The following is a 24,826-nucleotide window of genomic DNA, read 5'->3' on the forward strand; positions in this document are numbered from 1 at the left end:
GTTTAATTAATAATACAGATCGTTTATTGGTATATGTATGTCGTCAATATCGATAGATCGATAATAAGTGCAAATTAATTAGGGCGTTTGTAATTGCATTTGGCGAAATTTTTAAGTGAATGATAGCTACAAACATTTCGTCTTATGCGTTATTTGCATACGCATATTTGTATACGGAACACAATTATAACGATTGTAAATAGACGAACTTTTATGCGTTTCTATATTCTCCTGAACATAATTAAAGGAGTGGAACATTATGTAGTTTCATCACAAATTATAATAAATATTATTATATTAAAATATATTTATTTTGGACATTTCGTATATTTTTATATTTGTTGAAGTTGACTGATAGAAGAACGAATGGATGAATTTGTAATAGAAAAATATATTGAAATAAGTAAAGGTATAAGTATAAGCATATATATATATATATAAGTTCAGGTATAATGTATGCTGATCCAGATCCTCACTCTTACAGTGTTACAATACAATACAATAGAAGAAGCTATGATATGGAACACGTTTATATATTTATAGCAAAGTGTATTACCAAAAAGTTAACCTTGTAGCTCTAATTGAAGGCTACAAAAAACAGCAATAGAAATCTACTTGTAGCTCTTTTGTTTCTAGATCCTTGTAATCCAAAACAAAATTTATATTCAAGGACACAATAATATGGAGCACTCCTCATTTTGAATTTTTTCACTAAATTCTATTCTCTTCGTAATAGCGGTCTCCAGGTCACGGATATACGAAAGTAAAGATATAAAAATTTTTCTTGAAGTAATTACTTCAACAGTATTACATGCATTGTGTACATTTTGTGCGCTTTCTAATTTCTCGTAGATGCATGAAAGACCGCAATCTAATTATAAGCAACAAAATAATCTGCGATTATTTTATCAACAATTCTGTAATAAAATTACATCCTGTCAAAACCAACCAAGCGAATGCTTTCAACCGATGGCGTACATCATTAATCCTACTTTTTCCCCGATAAATCAGTAATAAGTCGAGATCTTTCAGCAACTGGCCACGCCTCCAGCCCGTCTCGCGTATCTCGATAAATTACGACCATTGAAACGGGTCAACAAGTGAGCACTAACTCTTATCTGACCTAGAGATCCTGTTTGTACCGTCACGTCGGTTCTTACCATCTTCGCAAGATATTGGCAATCGACAGATATGGATAGGTAGGCCGTGAACAAGGGGCAGATAAACGAGGGGTTGGGGAGTAAGAGAAAGAAGCAGTGAAAAAAGAGCAATGATCGGCCACGAAGGCTACTACAATCTATGTGCGTCTTCCTTTGCGATCCAACCGGAACGGCGATCGACGTTAGTGCAACTTGAAACGAGTATTTTTACCAGACCACTAGAAAATGGATTCCTTTGATCTCGCGTAACGAGACAGCTTTTAATCTGATTCGAGAGATAGCCAGTAGGTATCTTCCTTGGGATCTTCAATTAGTCAATAGAGCAGGATATAGAGCCGCACAATCTTTCGACAATCCTAAAAGTCTGTCACGAAAGTACCTCTCTTTTGACTCGACGTTTCCAGTTACCCTTCGTGCGTTATCCAGCCGCAAAAGCCCAACTATAACTTCCACTTTGCCAACAGATTGGAAAGGCTATATATCTTCGACAAGGTATCGGTTTCGCGTTCACTGTTATCAGTTATAACCTTTGTTCTCACGAACCGGCGTGACACGCTGGAAATTCGAAATTAAGGGACTTTCTATCGCGTCGAATTGGAGACAGGCTTGTAATTAATCCTTTGATCTCGAAATCTGATAGAGGATGGGAGTTAAGGAGAAAGGAAATTGTCGCTTTTGTGCTGCTGAAAATATGGCAAATGTGTTTCTTTCGGCCATGAACAGCTTGTTTATCGGATGCATGTTGGCCGGTTAGATTGTTTGTCGATTGTCTCGATAAATCGATTACTAAAACGAGTGCAGAAGGATAAATATTATAGGATAGAACGGTGGTAATTTAAAATGGTAATAGCAAAGCTGCTCTGATTCGTAATTCGCAGATGGTACAATGATAGTTTTCGAAAGGCCGAATGTACAATGCCGTACAAGAAGAACCTGCAAGAATTCTGAGCGCGTCCGACAAAGGAAAGCGCCACATTTCCATATAATTGACTTCTCCCCTAATTATGAAGTCCGTCAACGTACATTATCAAACCAGTATATCTTGCACAAACTCCCTCAGAAAACCAATTCAATCTCACGAATTGAATGCAGACACTCGATGGATTCACCATTGTAATCACTCCTATTTTTTTCTTTTCCTTCCATTCTTCTTTCCGTGCTTGCTTCAGACCATAGAGCTCGTTCTATTTGCGTGTGATTCTATAGAAATTTCAATCGAATCGACGTTACTTGAAAGATGTTGCCAAGTTAATTTGCTATTATTAAATATCATACTAAAAGATACAATCTCGTGATACGAAGATCCTTATATAATTATTTATAAATTTCTGTAAAATTATTATATACAATTTATTAGGCGTGTAAAACATATATAGAATCTGTAATTAAAAATATCATGACAAAAAGATTGACAATTCACATGTTCGAGTTCACTCGTCTTCCCGAAAAACGCAAACGGGGGAAATCAATGAAAAACTCATTAAACCAATGCCAGAATCACTAGAGGTTGTCTATAAGGGGAAGTCTTTCCAGAGACCTCATAAAAACCCAGAGTCAGAGCGAAAGTGGTCCCAATCCAAAATTAATAGTCTAATTATGGAATGGATTCATGGTGACAGGGTCGCGCAAAGTCTTCGTATACCGCAAAATTTGTGACCATCCACCCCTTTCCCTTTTCCCCTGGCTATTTCTCTGCTTCCATCCAGGCCCCCAGGAGGATATTAATGGTCCTCTGGGCGCGTTCCATGACAGAAGCAAGCCAATTTCGATCTGGATCAATGACGACACCATAATCAGCAAAGCCCTCGGCAGACCCATTCACTTAGCCCAGACCTGCTGCGGGCAATCGGTGCACTAATACGGTGCTACCAATGCCTGAACGTCCATTTCCCTCTCTCTTCCTCCATCTTGTTCTCTCTGGCCCGCTTTCTCTCTATATACATATTTATCACTGTCCTTCTCAGTGCCACAGCTTTCATGTCCATCTCTATTGCTCCAATTTCGTGGCAACATGTACATACTCGTATACTTAGTCACATATCGTCATCTCTCTTTCCCTCTTCGGTGTTCCCGCTGGACCAGCTGAACTGTACTTGCGTTTGAGATTAGGTCATAGATTAGATGACGCTGTGTCGTGTCAAGTAAGTCTGCCTCCTTAGGGAAGCTACGTCGCGAGCAAAGGAAATTTTGTTAAGAAAAACCGATATTGTGAAATTAAGAAATTCCCTGACGAAAGATATTTCAAGAAATCGGGAAACGACCAAATATGATTCTTTGTACGCAAGGTGAACAAAGGAATACTTCATTGTATCCTTTCGTTTCTTTAATTATCTGTCTATTAATTATTTTCTAAATATAGGAAGTTCGCTGACAAAAGCTAGAGGGCTTTCGAAGATTTTCGGATCACCTTTATCTTTCTTCTTAATAGCATGCTGTACTTTTTTTCATAATAGCGCCATATTACCATTAAAGAGACCAGTCAGATAATTAACCTATTGCAGATCTATTACAGAATCGGTAAATCTCTCAATGAAATTCAGGTATAATAAACCGAAAAAGTATCAAAGGTTTAACGACCTACCATTCGTACCTACGATATTCCTTCGTTTCTATGACGTTTTTCTTCATTGCAGAAAGCATCATAACGAACAGGTTTGAAATCAACAGAAACTCAACGTAAATCGAAGTTAACGATCGAGCAATTTTCATTCTTCTCGTCTGGGTGGGAAGGCTCAGCCGATCATTCTCGTCGCAAAATGTTTGCCTGGCCCCGATAGCAAAGCATTCCAAGCGATTAGTCATAATGGTCCGGCTCGCATAATGGTCCAAAGCCAAGAGGCCACGTACTCATTACGTATTCGGGCTGGGCCGTGGTGCATTCGAAACTTCGACAAGTTTGCACCGGGTACTATTTGGACTTGGCGGAGCAGGAAGAAGGCTTGCTAACGACTCTGCCAGTGTCAATGGGCCGGGAAGCTTCAAGAGAAACTTTGCCCTTCGATTATCGACACGATAATTACGCGGGCTTAGTTACCTCGCGCGGATCACCTACTACTCACCGTCTTAATAGTTCAATTTCGCATTTCTATCGGCTGAATTCCGAAGAATGTGATATTTTATGGTTATAACTACTGCGGTTATAACCTACGGAAGAGTCTATTACGGCAGAGTCAAGTAGTATGATTTTAATAACTCTTCATAGACGTTACATCTTTTTTAACGTATATCTTACTTTAAAAGTTCTATTCTTTTGTTCGCTCACTGGAGATATGCGTTATGATGATCCTGTTTGTTACGAACTCATTACGACCTATGTCAAGCAGTATTATATATCTTCTATAAATTTTAAATATTTGATATTTTCTGTTCCTGATTCTCAGGACTGATGACGAATTCGGAATGTACCTATCACAACGATTAACAAGAGCCACATCTAAATTCCAGCATCGTTCGACTGGCGTCTCACGTAATTGCCAAGCTCTAATCAATAGTTTCTAATCACCAAATTCATACGTAAACTGGTTTGTGTTGGACTCAAAGGATTGGCCTCTAACGATCCAACCACGCAGATTACTAATGAGTAATGTTCCATAGTTCGGTAACGTCAATACATCACGATTGAAGATAACAAAATCGACACAAAGTTATCGTAAAATTGCGCGAATGAAATTTCCAAAAGTTTCCTATGATATATACGATATATCCATTATAACTTCGTGAATCAGCGTACGTGTTAAAACATTTATTCTAATTTTCACGTAGAAATTCGTCTTGTTAATTTAACCTACACGTTCCGAACGAAATCAACGAATCCGATTCGTGAAGGGAACTAATTTCGTTTGAAACGCGTATCCATTCGAGGTTCGTTAATTCGACATTGAAAGTCACAAATAGAAAAAGCTGAAATTTCATTGTACGAGTGACGAGAAAACCAGGTGAAAGAGATGGCACGTGTCGATACGTCAATCACTATGAAAATCATTGGAATCCACCCTGCATAACACACATCCTCTTTTTGCCTCTTGTTCACCTACGAACAGAAGCACCACCATCATGCGGGCTTTCTGTGCTTACACGCCACTGCGACTGACGCAACGCGAACAAAATTCTGCTCGAACGTTTAAATTATTCAATTATATATATTCCGCGCGACGATAAACTACCGAAAATGTCACTTACGAACATCGGGTCAAATTATTGCCTGTCATTGTTAATTACCACACGTTGAAATTAATTCTTCCACTTATCCTATAGACACTGACTGAACGAACATGGAGAATATTCGCGTGAAAAATAAAACAAATCAATGGATCGGTCAAAACGAACTGACCAAGTGTTAAACAAATTTTAAAGATTTACAAATTTTAAGAACGCAGATTTTATATAGACATAAGATTTTTCTAACTAGCAGCATAAGGGTTGGAACTTGTTCTTAAAAACTTATACCGCACTACCTATACGAGAAAGTTGATTTCAACGTTTCTTCCTCTATCTTCGACATAAAACAGCACCTTCCTTCGACAAAAGAAATTTCCCTCGCGTACATCGCCATTACTCGAAAATAATCAACGAACAAAGAACGATCGATGAACGCAGCTCATGCATACGAGCTCCTCCAACTTCTCCATCACCCTGTACAATGAAATTCCAATGTTTTCATCTATATCAAACTCGAAGGAAGAAGAATTTTCTCCATCTGCTTGAATCGAATCGAAAAACTCTGAATGAAATTTCCGTGAAAAGTGGAGCGTGGTTGATTGTCCTCGTTAACGATTAATCGTTAAACAACGAATCAGAGTTTTATGAGGGGCTGATAAAATCGGGCAAAGGGGTGGTTGCGTTTGTCGATATGTCAATCACTTCGCCGGGGTTACGGAGATGCGGCTCACAAAACGTTACTTCCGCACATGCACCTCTCCTCGTCATTTACGGCGGTGGCTAGGAAGGGTGAGACGGATTGGTTGTTATTACGAGAGGGTATAATCGTGATGCAGCACATGCAGGACTGGTTTACGGGCATCCATTTATAGTAGGTGCATGGCACTCTGGCTGGCGTACCGCTATCATAATTAGGTCATACCAGCCAGTCCTGATGCACGCAGCCATTTTCAAAGAGTAAACGCACTCCCCTGCTACTTAACGAGAGGATTTCATTGGGTTCTTTATTTGAACGAAACCGACGAACCCCCGGTGTTGGTTACAAGCAAACGAATCGCGTACAGAGGAGTGGAAAATTCTTTCATGCGAAATGTTTCTAGGCAAACGTACCGTGAATTCGACCGAACGTAATTAAATCAGTGGGAAAGGAGCACTGATTATGGATGGTACACATCGAAACGAGATAAATTCTTGCTTTGTAAGAAGATGCTATAATTCGATAGAAACAACTGTTTGAAACTACGTATCTGTAACGTGCGTCTAAATACGTTTTATGGATGACCAGAATTAAAATGACGAAGCGAGGCGAAGAGAATTAAAGTGATAGGATGAAAATAAATAGGTATATATATATATAGTAATTCAGTTTTATCGGGCCAAACTTGTTTGGGATTCTATGGATATAAATAAGAAAAAATGTTATATAAACATAGTTATATAAACATAGATCGTTCGAAGCTTCATTAAAAAGTTATGACAAAAATATAAAATATGAAAAGGACAATATTTAGACTCGCAGTGTTGCCTAATTTCATACCACTACAATTTTATGTATTTGTACAATACATATTACAATATTATTACAATTGTAATATTACAAATGTACAAATGTAATATTATTACAATACATATTACAATATTAATCTACAATATTATGTATGCGTGTATTTTCGAATCGATTTCGTGCAATGTATTATCGAGACAATGCTACGTTCGATCCTTTGAAGTAAAATTTATCGAACCGTTTTGAACCATTTTTCTCGTGTAAGAAATGGCTCGACAAAATTCAACGGGTGCTAATAACCAGAGGTGTGTTTTATTGCATGCTGTTCATGAGAAGTATTGATTGCATGGGCTGTTCGCCAAAAGCTTAATTTCTGGTTCTGCAATAAGGATGACTTGCTCTGATTGACTTTTAAATTATGAAAACGTAATAAAAGAAAAGAAATAAGCGCCGACACTTTTTACTCATCACTACTTTTACTACTTTTACAATATCAAGAAGAAGAGAAAAGGTGTAGTATAATATATTATGTACAGTGGCTTACAAAAGTATTTACAATCGTGGCGTTGCGCTTAACTTTTAAATTATCTTCGATTTCAGGCATTTCGATTTCTATTCTTCACGAAATACGTCAGTTTCGGACAATTTTAATAATCAGACGATTCGCTGTTAATGTTAAGTTAATAATTTCACTACTAAACATAGTTTTCATTTAATATTTTGCAAGTTTAAGTCCGCCTGCGTATTCTTACAATGTCAAACTAAACACCGTAGCAATCAAATCACGCCAACTTCATCTCCTAAAGTTGTATAAAACCTGAAATTGTTGTGTAAAAATAGTAATACACCGTATAAAACTTCACTGGAAGACGCAAAGAACTAAGAATGTCACGGGAATATCGTTTCTGTTTGTAAAGAAAAGAAGGAAATATTAAAACGACTGTGATCTGTATTCTTTTTTAAAACTGCGGAATTTTGACGCGAAAAATAGAATACGCGTTTGTAACATAACAGATATTCCATGCATATATGCACAGGCACGCACACAAGCGCACGCATGTGGGAACAGCAACAGAAGAGATTTATTAAAATCACGAAGGCGACTCACGTGAAAAATTTGAGACACATCTTTCGTTCGCGGATGTTTTCACGGAAATTCGTGAAACTTCTCCCTGGAAGTTCGCAGACGGATCATTCGTAATTCAAAGATGCATCCATCTTGCATATACCTATGTATGCGTGAGATGCTCGCATTTGCAAACTTCTCGGCAGTTGCGTTAGTTCATTTCAAGTGTTTGTTTTCTTCGACGTTAGTTCGGCATTCGCAAACATCCTTCGAGATGCAAACTCGTAAAAAGAGGGCTCACAGGCTGCAGGCTAGTTTCTTTTTTCCCACCCTGGCTGCGTTTACCGTTTATTCCGATCTATTCGCGTATGGCCCACCGTTCCTCTTTGTTCGTCGTGTGTTACGAAACATCCTTTTTCATCGAGATATTGCACTTCGGTAAACAACCCCAGCCATCCAATCCTTTCATTTACTTTCTTTTTTTTTCTTTTTTTTTTTTTTTTTTCTTTTTCAAGCTTCAACTCGATATCGCAAATTGCTATTGACGCGTTAGATATCTGTAACAGACTTCGAAGGCATTTCCCTTTTATCTTTTCACATGGATCCTGTATTTGAGATCATTTTTAATCATAATGTGAATTTTATCAAAGTATAAGAATCAGTAGAAAAGCAGTAGGTAACTAGAAAAAGTAATTAATATCTTTTTATACAATTAGCAGATTATAGGTTTAAATTATCTAATTTTAAAGCTCATTTCAGTAATGGGTAAACCTGACAAAAATTGTCTGTTCATGGCATTGAACCTGTAGCTTCTCAATTTATAAAAAAACAAATTGTGTAATAATAGAAATATAATTCAGGAGTCCAATATACTACCTATAATTTTGCCATAAAATCAAATTATAAATTGTAATTTGTCGGATAAGAAACTAAACTGTCGGCATCCTTAAAAGCTGAAGCACACGATTAAACTTGAATTCTCGAAACTTTGGCTTACATCACCACAATTCTTAGTCCGTCATGTTATTACTTGATTATGCGCTTTTGAGTGTTTTGAAACGCACCACCTAAGTTTTCGAGCAGATTAACTTTCTTGGAAAATGTATTTGCATAATATTACGTAAAAACGAGTTCGTTTTGTATGCATCGTTTAACAGCAAGTTTCATAAAACTGTGTTGCATTCTATTTAATATTCGAAGGAATTTAGCGTATCGATTGAAATTCACGATCAAGCGTTTCGAAGGAATTGAACTTCTTCTACGAACTAACGTTCAACAAGCTCCTTCATCGGTGGAAATTTTATATAATTTGAACAGAGAGGATTTATCCATTTGTAATCTCACCACTGCACGCTATTTTTGAGAGTTATTTTCAAAAATAATCATAATTCATCTTGATGGTTGCAAACGTATTACGCAACTTCTTTATTAATTCATTTTGCGATACTCTCGCATACTTCGTTTACGCGATTTCAGAATTTTTTAAAATATGCATCGGTGTACATTGCCGCACAAAAGTATTCCGCGGTTTGTTTATTATTTATAAGATTTAATCTCGTTGCAAAATCATAAGTAACCATCGTAATCTTTATGATTTATATAGAGTGAAATATTGCAAAGAATGCAGAAAATACTCGATAAATGATATACTCACACTCGCATATGAGATTCATCTGCATACACTGGCGTGTACCACAAAATTAAACACGTGCACAACGATCCAGAGCACACGAACGTCCTGCCGGATACTTGAAAATGAATACCTGCGTGCGTTCCATGCGATAAATACGAAGCGCATGCGAACCATGGTTATGCGGGAAGGCTAACAGGAATTCGCAAACGCGCTCTAGAAAGTTATTTCAGTAATTAACAACGAACCGCACCGTGTCGAAGATTCATTTCGGACGGACCAAAGATTAATGCATCGCCTTTATCGACAATTGATCAAGTACATGTATATTTGACAGATTTTCAAGTTCGTTTCTCTCAGAAACGAAGCTTCCACCATCACGCTTCTATCAAATTGATTCTTGATTTTCGCCTTATTTCAAACCACAGAACTTCCCTGGTTTCGTTTGTACCACGAATTTAGACCCACGGTGTATTAATTTTCGTATCATTCAAAGGTAGCACTTTTATATTCATACAACTGCAATTTCGTACACAAATATGGAAATGATATGTACAACCTGATAAGAAAGCACTTCGTTAAAAGATAAAGATGTGTAGAAATATTTTTTGAAGCAACTGTATACGCATGCTACACACGTAACATCTTATTAAAGAAGAGAACGTAGAATGTAGAACAATTTGGTGCGACTCATAAACCAAGATCCTCGAGCTCCGTAATAAACGGTATCCTAGTTAACAGTTGTAAATGTTTTAAGCGCGCCTTAAATACATCATATTATACGAAACCAAGAAGAGTACTCGAGCGCCCAACAAAATTTCTCTTCTCCCACTAACACGAGGGTAGTTTCTATTCTCTTTGGATACGTTTGGGTACACCAGCGGCTCTTCCGGCCAGCTAACGCAAACACTAATACATCCGCCAATTTTCGTTCGCGTTTCCTCCCTCGTCTCTCGGTCTCGTTTTCCTTCCTCTCTACTTAACCTGAGTTTCACTGATAAATCGACAGGGCGTTTCCTCGGGCAATGGGGTAGCTTTAAATTTACTCGAAAAAAGGAACGGGGGGAGGGAAAGTAGGAGGATGAGAGATAGGGAAACCGTGACGAGGGTAAGAAAATCGAAGGGATGGGTAAAGGAATGAGAAACTGGTGGAGCAAGATTAAACAAGGTAAAAGGAACGAAACAAACATTGAAAAAAGCAGCGAGATGCAAATGAAAGTTGAAAGAAAACGAACATAAGGACGAAAGACGTAGGTAGCCTGGATCTGAAATTTTCATTGCAATTATTTATTCACGGTCGGAATTTAGTAAATAAATAGTAATAAATTGAATAACACAATAGTAGATTTAATATACTTGGATCTAATCGATTAGTATGCAAATGCTATAGTAAATGAATGGTATACAAATATGATAAGATAATATCATAAAGTAGTACTTTATGATGAAACTAAAAAATAAGATATACAGAGAAATATGAAAAATCGTGATATTGGCGCTCTTATTCGAATCGAAAGGACAGGAGGAGAAATAAAAGTCTGATGGAGAAAGATTAAACAAGGTAAAAAGAAGAAAACAAACAGGGAGAAAAGCAGCGAAATGCAAATGTAGATGGAATGGACGCGAGCATAAGCGCGAAAAATGCAGGTAATCGGGATCTGAAATTCCGATTGCGTTTATTGGAGGGTCAGTGAGGAAAGCCAGGGCAAAGAATCCCCTGTCGTGCTATTGGCGATTTGTAATTTGATTATCGAGACTCAATTCCAAGAGGGTGGCGATTCTATTGTCATCGATGGTAAGCGCCTACTCCAGGGGAATTCAATTTTTTAGTTTCTTCGAGAAAATGCAGTCCCGCAGCACGAATAAATATTAAAACTCGATAAGACCGGCGGCCCCGGCGCGCTTCCAGCACTTCGCCGCTTCTTCGTTTGCATATTGACTTTGACGTCTAACAAGGTAGGGTTACGTGAGAGTGGAAACTACTCGGAAAAGTGCGGACCCCTGTAAATTGATCGAACACGAGCAGCGCATACAAGAGAAGGAAATTCTCGTTGCGGATGTTCTGTTGTTTCTTCAACGCATAAATTTCTTTCATTCGCTTTAAATTGCAGATTCTAAGTCCCTGTATTGCACTGCTTGGCAAATACTCTGTTCTTTTTTCGACAGAAAGAGAGAGAGAGAGAAGGGGAGAAAGAGATTAAGAAAATTGATCGCAAGATAATAACGTTCGCTGAAGCGAAACAATTAAGTAAAAACAATAGCATTAAGATTAAATAAAAGGAAGGCAAGTGTAGGAAAAGGTCTAAAGCCAAGTCATCCGATAATCCAATTGAGTAGTTTCCCATGGAAACGACGCGACGTCTCTAAGGTTTCCCGAAGGAATCACTTTCACGCCGATAAATCGATCGTAGCTACTTGAAAATGAATCCATATCGTATTAACGCCGGACCAACGACGAGAATCGTATCCAGCGAACCCTTCTCGCGATTGTCTACGAATAGCAAAAGAATAGACAAAGGCCTACCAAGAAAATGGGGAGCTGATCGGAAGTGGGATGCGAAACCATTTCCCTGACCTGGATTCTAACTGGTAAACGACTTTGCTAACTACGGGAAGATGCACGAGTCGTGGGCTTCCAACTTGCAATTTTCAAGAGAAAAAAGCATCATCCGTTATTTCGTTAATAATGTAAACAGGCAATACAGCGTTCGCACGGAAAATCGAGGAACCGGAAATTCATGCTTTTAAAGGCAGGATTGGTTTACGACGTGTTGTGTTCACTCTCGCATTTTTCTACCGATGGCGTAAGAACGTTAGCTTGCAGCCAGTTTCCACTTAACGATTATTCGATATCTATAAGCAAATCTAATGTTGAACTTTACAGTGATTAGATTTTAGATGTTTTTGCTAATTCATATTCCTACAAATATAACTAAGAATTCAAAGGATAAAGGTTTAATATCTACGCAATCGTGGATTTTATGTTGGTCCTGAAAAACAAGGACGGAGCACAAAGTTCGGAGACGAAAAAAAAAAAAGGAAAGAATACGATGATCAACCAAGGAAAAGTAATAGGGCCGTTCGCAGAAGTAAAGAACAAGTATGGATTTGTTCTCACCCTTGCGAGAGAGCAACAAAAATTGGGGGAGCAGTATGTTTTACGGCTTCTGGGGAAGATTCGATCCGAATTGGTTTCCTAAAGGATCATTTTCTTTTCCCCCGTATTATGACCCTACCGTTCTGTATGGCTTTCGTTCCACCATCGTTGTAATGAATTGACACCATGCCGCGGGCTAACGTCAAATATAACGAACAATATTGATCACTGGTTACTCTTCGTGTACCTACAGTCAGTCACGAAAGCATACATACATCTACCTAATTTTGTGTATCTAACTTACCAAGGAAACTAAACATTTTATCACAAAATTATTTAAGTATGTTTACATGCCAATACGTGTTATATTTTTTCACGAAAACTTGCTTCCTTGTCAATTATACGATTACGATTATTGGAATATCCTATATACGAAGCATTACAGATTGAAAAATTTGTAAAATTATTTGCAAATTCGTTCCTGTATTCGTTTTAAAAATTGATTTCAAGGTTCGTTAATGTATTCGTGACCGTTGGTGTAATTATACGAGCTTTTAGACACGAACGTTGCAGTCTAACAATTGCTGTTACTTCTATGTCATTGTCCGTATTCAATTATTAATTACGCGACACATTCCTATGGAAGACAATTTGAAACACGCTTCCATGCCTCGCGATATAAATTGCTGCAGCCCGCGGAAATTTCACTACGATTACGTCTGTATACGTAAAAAATTCTTACTTTCATGAAAGAGAATTACGTTGAGCACTAAAATATTAAATGTGCATAACAATCATTACGAAGATTACATCTATATTCTATCAAATTATCGAATCATATTTAGGCTATACATGCATATTGCGTTTTAAAGATGTTTAGAGAACACATAATACAACGATACGCAAAGATCTAAAGATATATAAAATATTCAAAGTAGAATACTCGTTATGGTATTTAGTAGATGAGACAAATTTCTATTCAAATTCCATTTCTTCAGTTGCTTTCATAGAAACATGAATTTGCATAACTATCCACGGTCTAATCGTATTAAATCAAATTTCTCGGCACGTACTTTCCCCACCAGTTCCGCGGCTCTATTAAAGGAATACGACTCATTCTCATTTGGAAAAGTTTATCCCGCGGAAACTAACAGTGCATAACTCACTAACGATTTTCAATTCGCTTAAATTAACTTGTCGTTTTCCGCTCGGAACGCAGTTAGTTAAGTTTCGCGTGATGGCATCCGAAAGTTGCCGCGGTTGTTTCGTCGAACCGAACATCGGAAATGATGTAGCAGAGCGTCCTGGCTGATTCTCTTTTCGCGATTACTGCGCTTTCTTCGAGTTTTCGTCGGAGTTAGAATGGAAACGAGATTCTATAGTCCCCTCCCCACTCTCCGCGTATTCTCCGCGAGTCTTTATCTATACATAAGTACTCGCGTGCAGCGAACTTTGTCGATGCAGATTTCTCTTGCGTATTAACGCACTTTCGATGCCCCCTCGATTGTTTGGATGCAGACCACACAGAAGGGTACAGTTCTTTCTCCTGTGAAACCATCATAGGAATATGAAAACATTTTACGCGGCCAGCTAACACGATTTGTTGCATGTGCACGACGGAAGAAGTGGACTAGAAACTAATTTTCTAGTTTATGGCGAGGATAATCGGAGATCGTGAATGAAAAACCTGATAAGCCTGTACTTCTTATTGTCACTGGCACATAGAGTAATTTCATTCTTGAAAATCTTTACAGCTATAAAAAACGAGAATCGATACTTCCAATTTGTAAAAGAATAAAATAACGAATTTCTCCTTGGAAGAACTAAATTTCTGCTTGATAAAAAATCTTTCTACGCGAGACAGGTCAGAGAATTTCTATTTCCAGTCGGGTTAGTCGGAAGATCGCGATCGAACCTCGGGAAAGTCAAGAAGGAAACCGTGGAAGCCAATAAAAGAGCCGGTTACCGGAAGCGTTCACCGATAAAAGAGAGAATGCACGAGCGTCGATAAATATCTCGCGAGAATTATCCTGTTTACCGAGTTTGGTCCACGAAGGATCCTCGGACAATGGAAAAATAACGAAATTTCATCCTTAAAAGCACGAAAACACAAATCGACTCGCTCCGTTTTCTCTTCTCCTATCGATTTCCCTCGAAAACGTATGGAAAACCACTGGCGAAAGATAATCGACAATACGTAGACACACGCCGTGAACTGAATTTGACGAGCCACCGGCAATAATCGGCGACTATCGTTGCTCGTTTACCTCGAGTAATACTCCGTTATTTCGAACGGACGAGATATCGCGTAAAACCAGGAGGCAGGCAAGAAAGTCATTTTCTTGGTGGCGAAACTGCTGTTCGACGGTAGAGAGGACAGAAGGGAACGGAAGGAAACATAACAACGAATGGCACAAAAAGGAAATACGCGAAGAAACCCAGTGTCGTGTAAACGCACCCTTTACAGCGGTCTTTCTTGAGCTGTTTCCTATAAAGAATTTCGTTATAACGTAAATAACCACCATTATTACAGCTCCTCGCTATCAAAGGAACTTTTCATTCTGTTAGTTACCGTAAGAGAAGAAAAGGGATCGTACTAAACGACTGGTTTTAAGAATATTGAGCAAACCGGGCCTTTTATGACTTTCTCGAAATTACTCGATACCTTACAGTCTTAACGTGACAACATCGGCTACGACAGAATCATTTTTGGCACTGGCATTACTTTCTTATTAAACGCGTCCAATATTTAGCGTAGTACGTACAATAGAACCGCATTTATCTGAATTCCATATTTCGACATATTTTGAGAAATAACGACGCTAATTTTCAGTACAGTAGAACTCCATTTACGTTGGAACTCCATTTATCTGAACTTGTCAGAGGGCAAACAGTTTATGTAATTGTAGCAATTATCCCCACTACCTACTATTTTTCATTCATATAATAGGAGCTCAGGTTCAGATAAATGAATCCAACCAGCAAAAGCTCAGTTAATCGAGCATTAATTAAAATTTCGCTCAGATAAATGCAGTTGGCATAGATGGAGTTCTGGCGTATCAGATATTCTAATTGCAAAATAAAGTAGATACACGCTTAATAGATGGTGCGCCAAACACCAATAAGACGTTAAGCAAACGTCGTTAGTCCAGTTATTGCGCCACTAAGGATAATAGCCTGAAAACGTTCGAACTAATTTCACACAAAAGCAGAGAAGAAAAAACGACGACCTACTGTTCGATACGAAAAACAAAGCAGAGGAATCACATCGCGTGTCTCGCTTTTAATTAACACGGCCGAGGAAACTTTCAATCGGTAATTGAATCAACGAGACTTTTTAATTTCTACTTTCGCGATGACGTCCGAAATTGCTTTCTCGGTGAAAACTCGGCCGCGATGAAAACCAAAAGAATTTTAATTGCCGTGCGACGCTTTCCGACGTTGGTCACGCGAGAAGGAACAAATTGTTTCCTATCGAACGTTAACTTGACGGAACGCCAACTGCTATACGAGACTCAACAAGCAAGTTGCTTTGAAATCGTCACCGGCTTGATTGCATTTTCCCTGTCTTTTTTTCCTTTTTTCTATCGAAAGCATACTTCCCTGACGGCGAATTCGTGTTTTGAATAAAATACGGCAGCCGAACTACCTACGTATCACGTTACTAACGTATTATCAGCTTCCCTTCTGGAAGAACGCGCGTCTCTTTCCAGTCAGACGGCTTTATCTCCTGTCCGCTTATTAACCGCGATTTCCACTACCTGTGTATGCACGCTTAGTGTGTGTTACTACTTACTGTACCGGGTGTCAGGGAAGAGATAGACTTATCAGACTCGCTTCGCTGACTGGTTGAAACGTTGACTCGATCAGTAAGCAATCTCAGATCTCTCGATCTTAAAATTGTAAGTATACGAGTGAAAGCATATAGTGCATGCAGATAAGTAAATTTAGCTGTCTCAAATGAACGGATATAACAAAGAAAAGAATTTCTGTTTGATACGTTCATAAAACATTTTAGGCACGATATACAAACTCCTGTTAGATTTTTCATTTTTACGCACATAACTGCGTTCCGAGAATATCCAGCGTCGCGCCTTTTAGCTGGATCCTGTCATTTTATAGTTGGGAAAATACCCAATTTACCGTGAAAGTTTCAGCAACGCGGCAACAACTCAATTATTTTCTCTGAGTACGAGGTGTAAAAAGCCAACCATGAAACGTTGTCTCGCTTCATATTTAATCCGTTTTTCCAGCTCGAGATGGAGAAGCCATTTTCCTTATATTCACATCGGAAACATTCTGGTTATAAAAAGGGAAAACCGACGACGGCCGGTTAATTTGTAACCGACTAATTAATAACAGGTGACTTCAAAAGGGGCATCGTGTTCAGTGATAAAGAACTCTCATTAAAATCTAGTAGATTTAAATAATTACACGAAGCCGATTTAAATTACGGAACGTGGAGCGCATAAGTTAAAGTAAAATGAAGCCTTGCGTAACTTGTATTTGCTGTTTCCATCTTCTCATTACCTGGCTTTCAACATTACCCCCAGCTTTGGAAACATTTAAATCGCGTTAAAGCTGTATTAATGTTATAATTACGATCGATTTACAATTGCGTTACGTAGAATAAGAAGATAATACTATTTTTATGCTATATGTTATAGGGATTACAAGTATTTAACAGTTTGTACAATGGTTTTACTAAAGTTTTATAAATATACATTACGACAATACTGAAGGTACTTTTAAGTATTACAAATATTACAATTTTGTACCTGTCTGTCTGTCTCTCTGTCTTTTCTCTCTCTCTCTCTCTCTCACTCTCTCTCTCTCCCCCTCCCTTTCGTATTCATTGCCATGAAAGTTGATACAAAATTGAGTACGAGAGATAAACGTTTCATTACGAAGATTGCAAATAGTAATCGGTGGATAAAATCCGAAAAATTGAATCCTGTAGAAAAATATAAATTCCAATGAAAATCAAGCGATTAATGGAAATTTAAAAGCCGATTCGGATTTACTAAGCGATATTTAAATGAATATTCGAACTTTTTCAAACCTGTAATTTTGATTGACTTAATAAGACATCCCTTTGTCCACTCTCGTTGAAGATTAAAATTCTTTTTCCTCTCTTATACCACTCTCGTTAAAATTAAGTTAAACGAAAATTATAAAATATGCTGAGCGGGTAAAATTAACAAAGGAGCCACCGCTGAGCTCATGGCGTGTATCTCACTTAATTATTCCCCTTTGTTTAAAAGGTGATTTGTTTTCCATAAAATTTCATGTTGCCACCGTCGACGTTATATCGCCACGCGATTAGTATAATAACGTTGACGTCATGGCAGCTGCACCATGGGAATCAGGGATGCCAATCGGGTTAGACGAGAGCCGAAATTCAATATTTACACTGGCACAGAAACTCTACGGTAATCAGACCGCCGAGTAATTGGTAACGTTGCTTCTCAAAGCGGAACCTAGTGAAATGCAGAGGCGCGCCTCATTGCTCTTTGCTTTGTCCCCTTCTGTTCCAGAAAACTTTTTATTCATCACTAGGTACCGTTTCGTGTACAGCCTTAATAACATTTAGGTATCGCGTAGCTTTAACCGATAATCTCTTTCAACAATTCTCTTTTGGCCACAATATATTATAATCTTTGATCTAAAATTATAACAGCATTTAATATCAACAAGATCTGTTAATTGGTTTCTTTTATCATTTAATAGTACTCGGAAAGCATTCCTAACCGAGAAATACGTTCATCAACGTGTTACATTCCATTTACCTATCGAATAAAATAATATTTACAAAAAGCATCTATAATGAATAAAATGGTAACTTGGTATGTTACAGTACATATAATAATTCAATTTTTACGATTATTTTTCTGCCGCAATATTATATTTTCGTTGTTTGACACGAAACGAAATTAGCGTTAATGTACGAGCTGATTAATTGTCTGTGCACAATAATTTTCAAAGTAGGGAGAAGCACTCCACGCGAGCACGTGAATGTAATTCGGCTCGTACAACGACGAGTGTTAATTAACTGTCTATCGTCCAGTGCTAAGTGTTTTCAAGTGTTATGATTATAGACGTATTATCTGCTACAATCAGTGGCTAACTAGCGGCACACAATACCGAAACCATACAAATGCATGGACAATATTAATAATAATCCATCTGAATCCACTTTACTCTATCAAAGTCTTTGATCCTACTCAATACGACAAGCGTTAAATATGTATGTCATGAATATACGAAATGAGTGGAAGGCATGGTTTATTAAAAATGTTTCTATCAAGAACTCGTCGCCTCTCATCTTCGGCATATATTTCTCACAATTTAATATATTAGAATTATTGAAGTATTTTAGAAAAGGTTAAAAGTTATACATGTGTTTTTAGTAATCTCTCATAGAAGTAAGGTTGTAAACTATTCGTAACATTTGCTTTAATTGTTTTCAGTTTTGGTCTGCCTACGTTCCATGCGGTGCGGCACAGTTGAATGCGGTTCAACTTTCCTTGGAACAGATCGACGTGATCCGCCGGCTCGCCGAGATGAATGCTCAACATTTAACTTTGGTTACCTCCGTCAAAGGTGAGCTTCGAAACTTCAATTCACGATCAGTTTATAATTGCAAAACATTGATCTGGAAAATTTGCTTTACGTTATATCTTTATACGTTATATATTACGTTATATATAATGCGAATATTCGAATCAAAAGTTTAATCTTATTTTTTTGAAATACATGAATTTTTTTAATTATTAAATAGTATTTTGATTTGGTAATCATTGACCCAAGTAATACATGAAAATTGAACTAATAAAATCGCTATGCGAATGAAGTTGTTGATCGCACTAATTCACTACTTTGATTGTATTTTATCGAAGCTTCAAGTTCTACATATATAGAGCAGCATACATCTAATATAATTGAGATTATTCCTTCAAACATTAAACTATATAACAGTTTTTATTTCATAATGCAAGATATGAGATTTAGAGTTTGTTCGATTCAACTTACGAAGAAGAGATAAGAGCGTCTTGAGGAAGATTGGTGCACAGAATATCAAGGTGTACGTAATGGTGCAGGCAATATTTATCAGGTACGATTCCCTAAGGTTGCTACAGAAATAAAAAATGCAACTTCATAGCACTGAGAAACAGAAAAGGAGCGAGACTTACGTTCTAGGAACGAACAATGCATTACCACGGATTTCGAAAGATTTACAATTCTCTATTTTACTACAGCAGAAATTGCATCGTGGAATGGAACTCCGATGTTGTTTGTTCCTTACTTAATTATTACTCAGGCTAAATTATATGTACGAGAAGGTGCTATTTTAACAATTCTAACAATTCGTAAAAGTTACTCTGGAAAATGAAAATGTAATATAATAAAAAAATAAGAACTAAGCGTAGTAAACAAATCTCTTCTTTGTTCTTTCAAATAATATGAAAACTCATTTTTGTATATAATATTTTCCAAGTGATTTACAAGATGAACAATTACGTTGTAACAGTTTTGCATATAATTAGAAATCAATAAAATTAAAAATCAATGCTACGTAAATAGACGTATGATCCATTTTAATTTACAAAAATTTAATGACTCATTGAAGCTAAAGATATTTTTATGAACAAACTGTGCAGCTCCTGAAGATGAATAGCCATAGTTTAGTAGCAGTGTATATGTTAATGAGTAGAAAGTTGTTGAAACGAGTAGTCCCTCGTATAAAATGAAAGATATTCAACGAATTGAACAAAGTATAATGCAATTATAAGTTTCTATAATTACGTTGCGAAGTTTATACAAGCGATGGAAATTAATAATTTTGAGGAACTCGGTACAATAACAGTCAATAAGCAGTAACAAAACAGATTTTCAAGTTTAAGATGTTGCTACTTGTTCTACTGATAATTAGATTGCTAGAATCGCGTACCAACTGCAAGTAACAATGGATGCAACAGAAACGACAGAACCGGGTAGGAAGTTTGCTCTCGAGGAAACTCAAGAGGACAAAGGAAACTAGTATTAATTGCTCGATTTCTCTGAAGCAGTATCATTCAAGAGGAAAGTAATTATTGGTTCCAACTTGGTAGCACCGTTTCATATTGTCGTAGCTTTACCGACGGTTGAGAAAAATGTTTGCTTATCGGCGGCTAGTTAATCGATAAAATTGCCTTCATGCAAATTTTCACATCGCTTCTACCCTTTCCTACATTTTCTCACTGAGTTAACGAATAAAGTAGTGCAAAAATACACTGTAACTCGCGGCTTTGTTTCCACGAAAATATCCTATTCGCTCGTTTACATCAAACAATTTCACAAATCGAGCAAACAATTATTGCACATTTTTTAAAAGCAAATTTAGTTTCGTTCATTACTGCGTAGATTGACGTCAAAATTCCAACGCACTTGTATTTTGTGAAATATGGCTTTGCCAGGAATACGCCGAATATTCTTTCGCGAAGACCCAACTCTAAATTAAAATTTTCAAATATCATAATAAAGTTCAGTCCATTCGTCGACGGCGACGGTTCTATTAAAAATATGATAAAATCCTATTTGCCGCCAAAGACATTTCCTCTCTCATCCAGCTTTGTTCGGTCAAACAATACGCAAGTTTCGGACTTTTAAAAACGCAAAGTTATTCCTCTGGCAAAGAGTTTGGAAAATTACCACAGGGAAGGACGAGAGAGAATGATAAGGAAGAAAAACAAAAACGAAGGAGTCTATAACCTGCGCGAGGAAATTTGCAAAAGTTTCGGCGACAAGTAACCCACGTCGGAAAGCTGTCAGCCATTTTCATAAGCTCAAGAAACTCTGGCAACTAGGAAACCGAATCGGGGTCGCGAAAAGAACATCCAACGGAAAGTCAGGAATAGAACTTTTCACTTGTCTTTTGAGCCTCTACATGCATTTTCCTTGAATTCTCAACGAAGCCAGACAGTTCCACGCGGAAACCATTACCAGGGTAACGGAACGGAAATATACGAAATTAAATAAAACCAGAAGCCCTATAAGGAACTTCTTGACAAGTTATGTTTATAACGCAGAATCCCTGCTATTGAAATTTTAACCACAGTCCTGGTTCGAGATAATCTTCTTTTCATAGTTGAAACCTGAAGATGATCGTAAAACCAGTCTTAATTTGCTCTTAATCTAAAGTTTATGATATGGACGTTAATATTTCCTATATAGTACGAGACAGTATAACTTAAATTCGACGCACGAAAAATTTTAAACCAGGATACTTATGAAAATACGAAGCTCCGCAACAAATCCTATCAGAGTGTTGTAACATCAATTTGCAACTTAGTATCGTGTCAAACGCGGTTTCTACGCCCACGCTTTTCCTTTGCAAAAGTACCACCCTAATATTCCCGTTGAATATTTTACGACCCCATTTTTTATCGCTATGGGGTGAACAAAATTCTTCGAGTACTTTGGAAAGAGAATTTATCTTCGATGAATGGTCAGTACGTTAGCATAACTTCCAATTGTGTGACCTATTTTAAACTTGCACTAGATTCTTAGAATTTCGCATTCGTATTTGAAGTTTGTGACCTACATCTCGAAGTTCGCATTTGAACTTCAAGTAAAATAGAAATGGACTTTGAACTCGTGTTAATGTTTTTAACTGAGCTACATATGTCAATTTATTATTGACTTACATACATATATTACAGTCACAAGTATATACATATATATTAAATGATAGTAGAGTCTTCCATATCCGAACTAATAGGAAGACAAAAACGTTTGCATAATGAAGCTTCTTTACTTTATAAAATTTACTTTACAACTTACTTTACCTTTATTTCACGTGAAATAGTGTGGAAAATAGTGCAAGTTCCAAAATAATTGTCATTTCAATTTCTGTCATTGCAAGTAACTCGGAAGGTTGGGTACAAAGAGTCGTCAACAGAATTTTGTCAGGTGGAATTTCAGTGCGTACTCACGGTGCAACAAACGTAAAGCAAAGGTCGCGTTATGCATGCGCCGTTGCAGAAAAATGAGAGGAGGACGTAAGGCAAGTGCGACAGTCGGAGTTGAGCGAAGTATAACAAACGCCTTGTTGTAAAACTTCTCACAAGTAACCTGCTCCAGAAAGCTGTCAACCATTTTCATAAGCTTGAGAAACTCCGCCAAGTGAGAAACCGAAACAAGGTCGTGGAAGGAAAAGGGCAGTAGATGGAAAAGAAGGTGATTCGTAGAGAAACCGGTGGTTAAACTCTACAAAACCTCGTATGACTGATCGACTTATTAAATTCATACTACAATAGTATGGATCATTGGCTAAAGAGAATCGATGGTCGAATATTGCAACAAACCAGATACAAAAAATCCAAATAAATTGTAGAATTAAGAAATTATAAATTGTTCAGTGAATGAAAAATTTAAAAAAGGTCAGATAAGATTCACGTGAGTTTCGACCAGTTTACGTCACGTGTACCTAACGAAACGGTTTTATTCTGTATTTTCATTGTTTAAAAATAGGCAACGATAACTCCTGACAACTACATAAGTACAACTGATGCTGGGTAAATAAAAAATCGAAAAATAAAGAGCCTCCTTCATTCAGGAAGAAAATACAATTCCGTAACCATTAAAACGAACAAGCAGCGAATTATTTGCGTACTTACGTATTCTTCACTCGATTTGAATAATCTAGTTTGAAAACACTGGGTCTTGTTAAACTCGTTCCAAGCAATTCCTTGATACCTGATTGGTCTACGGTGATAAGAAATTTTCTATGCAAATCCCACCCACTTTCCCGCCCTTTTAAAAATTTGCAGGCAACATTAAAAAAACCGACAAGAAAAGGACAAAAATAATTTTACCATGGTTTTTATTGAAATGGAGAACGAGTTTGAGAGAATATTTGAGGGGAAAAAGGGGATATTTTATTGGAACAGAGATTAAAAATACATATTTTTCTAACTGTCGGCATATCTTCAAATTATTCTGTTCTTTATTATTATTCTGCTCTTTCAATCACGATTAAATCGAAACATCGATAACGTGTTTATTTTTCTCAACGAGCGTAACCTATCCTGTTCTGGTGAAAATAAATAAAAAATGTGGACGATTTCAAATATACGGATGCAATAAACGTACTAAACAAAGTGGTACTTTTTCGTATTGCGTAGGTCTTATCGAAGCGCATCGAGAAGGCAAAATCGCAAGTCTTATCGGGGTGGAAGGTGGTCACTCCCTGGGGAATTCCTTAGGTGTTCTCAGGACATTTTACGGCCTGGGCGCGAGATACCTTACCTTAACGCATGCTTGCGATACTTCCTGGTGAGTACATTCCATACCACTTTCGAAAGATCCAAAAAAATTTATAGTCAAACTTCTAAATAAAGTTTGGGTAGAAGCAGAGGCAGATGTTTTCGCTATGGTCCTATATGCATAAATCAACAGCTACGATCAAACAGGGTTAAATTTTCAGTTTCCAACATTTGGTGTTAAACTTAACGAACAAGCTAAGTTGGATTCCAAATTTATTTTAGTATTTCAATATTCCGTGTATAGACTTCCAAACTGCCTAATTGACCTGATAGACCTTTAACTGTCTGCGTATCATTTTCTATAATGTCAGTCCATTAATTATGTATCAAAATATACTCGGTACAATTCACGTTGCGATAAATCGATAATCCATTCGAGAAGCCAGAATCTACGAGCAATTTAATTAACGATTGAATTACAATACACGCAATTTCATATCGAAATATTGTCATTGTGTCGACCAAGTGATTTAATTCAGGTCTCTATACGTACGTACATACATCTGCAAAACCACAATGAGTGGCATAACAAAGGATAGAATGATTTTAAGTATAAAAATGAATAAAACATTTAGGTTACAATTCTCATTTCGGTTGCATAAATTTTCACTGTAAAAGATTGATCGTACAAATTTTCGGAATGCAAGTATTCAATGAAATACTTATAATAATAGCGGAAGGAGCGCATTAGTATTCAATGGAAAAAGTTTATTGCTGCCAATATTAATCGACCATTCTATTCGTATGCTAATTCTTTTAATTTTATTCTTAATTATACTACCGAGTACAAAATATATCCCGTAGAAATATAATGGGATCATGAAAGAAACGTACAAAAGAAAAATGGTATTCTTTCGGCTCGGTGAGAAAAAAGGAAGTCCCGAAAGCATTGCTATCAGACCGAA

At 37.2% G+C, this 24,826-nt stretch overlaps 2 protein-coding genes across 6 annotated transcripts in view; one reads left to right on the forward strand and one right to left on the reverse strand.

Moving 5' to 3' along the window:
• Positions 1-24,826, reverse strand: part of LOC132913464 (zwei Ig domain protein zig-8) — a 739,765-nt gene that overhangs the window by 135,491 nt on the left and 579,448 nt on the right. The gene's annotated exons all lie outside the window — the stretch shown is intronic.
• Positions 1-24,826, forward strand: part of LOC132913429 (dipeptidase 1-like) — a 145,385-nt gene that overhangs the window by 101,630 nt on the left and 18,929 nt on the right. For all 5 annotated transcript variants that reach the window (XM_060971776.1, XM_060971777.1, XM_060971778.1 and 2 more), the window contains exons 6-7: positions 19,086-19,218; positions 23,781-23,931. In XM_060971776.1, coding sequence (XP_060827759.1) covers positions 19,086-19,218; positions 23,781-23,931 — 284 coding nt within the window. The remainder of the gene's footprint in view (positions 1-19,085; positions 19,219-23,780; positions 23,932-24,826) is intronic.

This window comes from Bombus pascuorum, chromosome 13 (assembly GCF_905332965.1).
Source record: "Bombus pascuorum chromosome 13, iyBomPasc1.1, whole genome shotgun sequence".
In the NCBI taxonomy this organism is placed as follows: Eukaryota; Metazoa; Arthropoda; class Insecta; order Hymenoptera; family Apidae; genus Bombus; species Bombus pascuorum.